General features: G+C 46.8%; 1 protein-coding gene across 2 annotated transcripts in view; it reads right to left on the bottom strand.

Moving 5' to 3' along the window:
- Positions 1-533: 533 nt before the first annotated feature.
- LOC123767103 (whirlin) overlaps positions 534-5808 on the bottom strand; it is a 379357-nt gene continuing 374082 nt past the window's right edge. For both annotated transcript variants that reach the window (XM_069304866.1, XM_069304868.1), the window contains exons 8-10: positions 5332-5439; positions 3619-3829; positions 534-1751 (exon numbers count right to left, since the gene is read on the bottom strand). In XM_069304866.1, coding sequence (XP_069160967.1) covers positions 1606-1751; positions 3619-3829; positions 5332-5439 — 465 coding nt within the window. In that variant the 3' untranslated portion in view covers positions 534-1605. The remainder of the gene's footprint in view (positions 1752-3618; positions 3830-5331; positions 5440-5808) is intronic.

Raw genomic sequence — 5808 nt, forward strand, 5'->3', positions numbered from 1 at the left:
GTGTACTTGCTGGTTGATCAACAAAGTTGTTGTGGCAGCATTAGCACACCAACCTGTGGTCCGGAGGCCTGAAGCCATCCAACAGTTGCATTTCTTGGCGTATTTTAGCGATCTTGTTTTTTTCTATATTTCTTCCATTTTCCTTTCTGTGTCTCACAGTTTACAGGCCAGAAGTGAGCATTAAGGAAAACGGATACACCTTGTGACTCAAGCCTATCTTAAGACCCATATTGGATGATCTAAGCTCGTCTTAAGCCTCTAGGATTGTGATCTAATCTTCTCTTAAACCCTAGCACCATGAGATTCAGGCCTATTTTCAGCACTGGCCCGTGTGATTCAAGAGTGTCTCAAGTCCCACACCGTGTGTTCCCAGACCTTCTTAAGACCCATCAACCCTCAAGTTCAAGGACGTTTATAGAGATCATAAAATACAAGTTGACCAGACCACACACTAGAAGGTGAAGGGACGTCGACGTTTCAGTCCATCGAGGACCATTCTCATCGACTTGAGAATGGTCCAGGACGGACCGAAACGTCGTCGTCCCTTCACCTTCTAGTGTGTGGTCTGGTCAACATACTTTAGCCACGTTATTGTGACTCATCGCCTGCACATAAAATACATCTTAAAAGGATAGAGTAGCTTAGGGCTATTTCTACCCCTTCTCCCATCAACCTGTCTGATGCAAGTCCTATGTTGAGATTTGGCATACCTGTAATTTACCTCTAGTTGGTTTCGAGAGTTCTTTTACTTCCTAAGCCTGGCCTGGCCTGGCTTAGGTTTCCTTGATGATAATGTGACCGGTTAGACTTATTTGAAGTGGCCAGCAGGATTGTATTCCATTACAAGCCGGCTAAGCAAGCCCTTCTTACAGGAATTATTCAATTGCCTTTCGAAAACACCCACTTTATAAGTAATAAGTGACACCTTCACCTAAATCTGCATCATTCTGTAGTGTTTAATTGAGCTGCTTTTGTAAAAAAAAAAATTTTTTGTTTTTTAAATCCAATAAAATATTTTGTATTAGAATACATAATGGTTGCTTATTTTGTATATATATATATTATATTATTGTTTTTTATGTATCACAGTTTTTTTTAAATATTAAAAATTTTATTGTGTTTTTTTGTTGTTGCATTTTAGATATATTTATATATTCTCTAGTATAAAGATTTTGAGACGGTGTAACTAAGGGATGTTGACAATGTTTAGTGTTTAACATTTTAAACGTGTTTTCTAAAGTCAGGACGGCCAAGATCGTCAAGGGATACTATCCTATACCTCGCTCCTCACATTGGTTCTATTCACAGCTGTGAGAGCAATCCAATACACACCTGCGACGGCGCTCTTCCACACCTGTTTGGTCTTATTTACTTGTTCACATCTGCGCGAGAATGTGTAGAAAGATGCCGATGCTCATCTTCACGAACACTGACATGTTCATCTTCCAAGTCCTTGTATCTGCAGGCGGAGGAACATCGGACGACAGCGGTAACGCCGCGGGCTATATCTTCCACCACACCTGTCACACCAGGTGTTTCTGACACCCAGCGTCACCTGTTGGACCTCGCCCAGATGCTCACAGCTGTCGAGCTTCACCCAGATGTTCACATCTGCGACAGGAGAGAGATGGAGGAGCGGCGGACGTCGGCAGCTGTGGCCTTCCTCTCCACCACCATAAACTCCACCTCGGGGCGGGACCGGCTCACCCAGCACCCGGCGATCAGACGGGCAGCTTCCTCGTGGCTCTGACCTGGAATGAGGCAGGAGGCTGAGACGACCTGAAGGACTTACGGGGGTCAGAAACGATTACAAGCCGACATGAGGAGGTAATACAGATCTTTACCCCCCCCAGCATCAGGTACGGTTCAGTTACCCCTTACAAGATCTAGAAGGAGAGAAGAACTCTCAGCATCGTTTAGAAATGCCCAGCAGACTATTGCAACATTATCTAAAACAATGCAGTAGAGTTATAAACTAAAGATGATTACCATTTTGATTAAACATCACAGAAGTAGTTAAGCTCATTGGACATGACCTTACTGAAGCCACCATACGAGTCTTAAGTACTCAACTAATACCAGAAATTAACATTGAGTGGGCCAGCCAGAGACTTAGCGCTCGCTCAAGGATTTCCCTGTAAAAATACAACTACTACTAATAATAATAATAATATTAATAATAATAATACAAAATGCAGATCTATGAATGATATATTATTACATAACGACTGAATTCTACCAGAGCACAAACAATTATGACTTCCGAGACATTAACTGTAGGGGCGCAGACAGTAACACAGACGGGGAGGGGGAGGGAGGGGGGAGGGAGAGAGAGAGAGAGAGAGACAGAGAGAGAGAGAGAGAGACAGAGATAGAGAGACAGAGAGAGAGAGAGAGAGAGAGAGAGAGAGAGAGAGAGAGAGAGACAGAGAGAGAGAGAGAGAGAGAGAGAGAGAGAGAGAGAGAGAGAGAGAGAAAGGTTGATTTAAGAGCACACACACAAATATGAAAAGAGAAGTAGACAGGAAGGTCGGCAGACACTGACAGACAGGAAGGTTGGCAGACACTGACAGACAGGAAGGTCGGCAGACATTGACAGACAGGAAGGTCGGCAGACACTGACAGACAGGAGAAGACAGGAAGGTCGGCAGACACTGACAGACAGTAGGAGACAGGAAGGTCGGCAGACACTGACAGACAGTAGGAGACAGGAAGGTCTGCAGACACTGACAGACAGTAGGAGACAGGAAGGTCGGCAGACACTGACAGACAGTAGGAGACAGGAAGGTCGGCAGACACAGACAGACAGGAGGAGACAGGAAATTCGGCAGACACTGACAGACAGTAGGAGACAGGAAGGTCGGCAGACACAGACAGACAGTAGGAGACAGGAAGGTCGACAGACACTGACAGACAGTAGGAGACAGGAAGGTCGGCAGACACAGACAGACAGTAGGAGACAGGAAGGTCGACAGACACTGACAGACAGTAGGAGACAGGAAGGTCGGCAGACACTGACAGACAGGAAGGTCGGCAGACACTGACAGACAGGAGGAAACAGGAAGGTCGGCAGACACAGACAGACAGGAGGCGACAGGAAGGTCGGCAGACACTGACAGACAGTAGGAGACAGGAAGGTCGGCAGACACTGACAGACAGGAAGGTCGGCAGACACTGACAGACAGGAAGGTCGGCAGACACTGACAGACAGGAAGGTCGGCAGACACTGACAGACAGGAGGAAACAGGAAGGTCGGCAGACACTGACAGACAGGAGGAAACAGGAAGGTCGGCAGACACAGACAGACAGGAGGAGGCAGGAAGATCGGCAGACATAGACAGACAGGAGGAGGCAGGAAGGTCGACAGACACTGACAGTAGGAGACAGGAAGGTCGGCAGACACAGACAGACAGGAGGAGACAGGAAGATTAGCAGACACAGACAGACAGGAGGAGACAGGAAGGTCGGCAGACACAGATAGACAGGAGGAGACAGGAAGGTCGGCAGACACTGACAGACAGGAAGGTCGGCAGACACTGACAGACAGGAAGGTCGGCAGACACTGACAGACAGGAAGGTCGGCAGACACTGACAGTAACCCACAACCAGTAACCTTACCGTCCAGCTTCTGGCCGTCCACCGCCAGGATGACCTGACCAACCCGCAGCCCGCCAGCCTCGAACGCCGCCCCGTTGGCAGCGATGTTGATCACCCTCGGAAGCTTCTGCTTGGTGTCTGCGCCACCCTCGATAGCGATGCCCAGGTTGGGTCGGGTCTTCTTCACCACGACCCGGAACCTGCCCAAGCTGTCACTCACCACAAGCGATGTCTGCCGTGCCCAAGACAGGACAATACAAAAAAAATATTAATTTTAAGTGCTATATAGAGTGCTTAAGTGCTTAAGGGATAAGCAATTATAAAATAACACTTAGGACTCAATGCTAAAAAATTATATATATATATATATATATATATATATATATATATATATATATATATATATATATATATATATATAAAAGTGTTATATGAAATTAGTTCAGATACCTTGAGAACGTCGGCATTGTACATGAAAGTAAATCTTTCTGGTGTTGAATACTCTGTTGAACTTATGGCTTCAGGCTACTACTAGGCGAAGTGAATTTTTATTGTTAGGGGGGAAAGCGCCAAGCCATTACGACTATATAGCACTGGGAAGGGGTCAGGATAAGGATTAGGGATGGGACGGGGGTAAGGAATGGTGCCCAATCACTTGGACGGTCGGGGATTGAACGCCGACCTGCATGAAGCGAGACCGTCGCTCAACCGTCCAGCCTAAGTAGGCGAAGTGAAGCTAGAGTTATATAACATTATATTTGTCCCATCACGTTCAGAGCTCGGAGAGCATATGTGGTCAACCCCATCAATAGGTTGACCCAACCCCCCCATCAAGAGGTTGACCCAACCCCCCCATCAAGAGGTTGACCCAACCCCCCCATCAAGAGGTTGACCCAACCCCCCCATCAAGAGGTTGACCCAACCCCCCCATCAAGAGGTTGACCCAACCCCCCCATCAAGAGGTTGACCCAACCCCCCCATCAAGAGGTTGACCCAACCCCCCCATCAAGAGGTTGACCCAACCCCCCCATCAAGAGGTTGACCCAACCCCCCCATCAAGAGGTTGACCCAACCCCCCCATCAAGAGGTTGACCCAACCCCCCCATCAAGAGGTTGACCCAACCCCCCCATCAAGAGGTTGACCCAACCCCCCCATCAAGAGGTTGACCCAACCCCCACAACTCCCATTGTTCCTTCCCTTGTCTTGTGCATCTTGAGTCACTCAACAGATTGATGAAGATCAAGCCACCCAAAAGGTGGGACAAGTAGCCCGTAAACTCACCATTTGATTGATTGACGAAGATCAAGCCACCCAAAAGGTGGGACAAGTAGCCCGTAAACTCACCATTTGATTGATTGATGAAGATCAAGCCACCCAAAAGGTGAGACGAGTAGCCCGTAAACTCACCATTTGATTGATTGATGAAGATCAAGCCACCCAAAAGGTGAGACGAGTAGCCCGTAAACTCACCATTTGATTGATTGATGAAGATTAAGCCACCCAAACGGTGGGACAAGTAGCCCGTAAACTCACCATTTGATTGATTGACGAAGATCAAGCCACCCAAAAGGTGGGACAAGTAGCCCGTAAACTCACCATTTGATTGATTGATGAAGATTAAGCCACCCAAAAGGTGGGACAAGTAGCCCGTAAACTCACCATTTCATTGATTGATAAAGATTAAACCACCCAAGAGGTGGCACGGGCATGAATAGCCCCGTAAGTAAACTCACCCGTCTGCTTCCACACTTATAAGGTGGGTGTGTCTCCTCGCGCTCCTCACTGGCCGATCGTCTCCCGCTGGGCGATGACGGGGCTGTGGCCGCACTGTTGAAACACACCTGAACGACCAAGAGAAACTTGTTAGGACCACAAACACACACTAATCAACGGTACATACAAGACAACCCGTTCTCGCACTTTCTTATAGTCAATATTGACTTATTAAATAAGTGCATATGTGACATACAAATTTATTGAGAATATTTTAGTTTACCTTGAAAAGCTTCATCGAAAACACCGACCTTACCTAACCTTCTTAGTATGTTAAGATAAGCATCTTATTGCTTCGTAATTACAATTATTACTTAACCTATAAGAGCAACGAGAACAAAAAAAACATGTCGCAGTGCACAGAAAAGTTTCTGAAGGGCCAGGAACAAATACCTTAGATGGAAAAGAGAGGTGGAGAGGTATTTCAAAATTGAGGA

Source organism: Procambarus clarkii, chromosome 53 (genome assembly GCF_040958095.1).
Source record: "Procambarus clarkii isolate CNS0578487 chromosome 53, FALCON_Pclarkii_2.0, whole genome shotgun sequence".
Taxonomy (NCBI): Eukaryota; Metazoa; Arthropoda; class Malacostraca; order Decapoda; family Cambaridae; genus Procambarus; species Procambarus clarkii.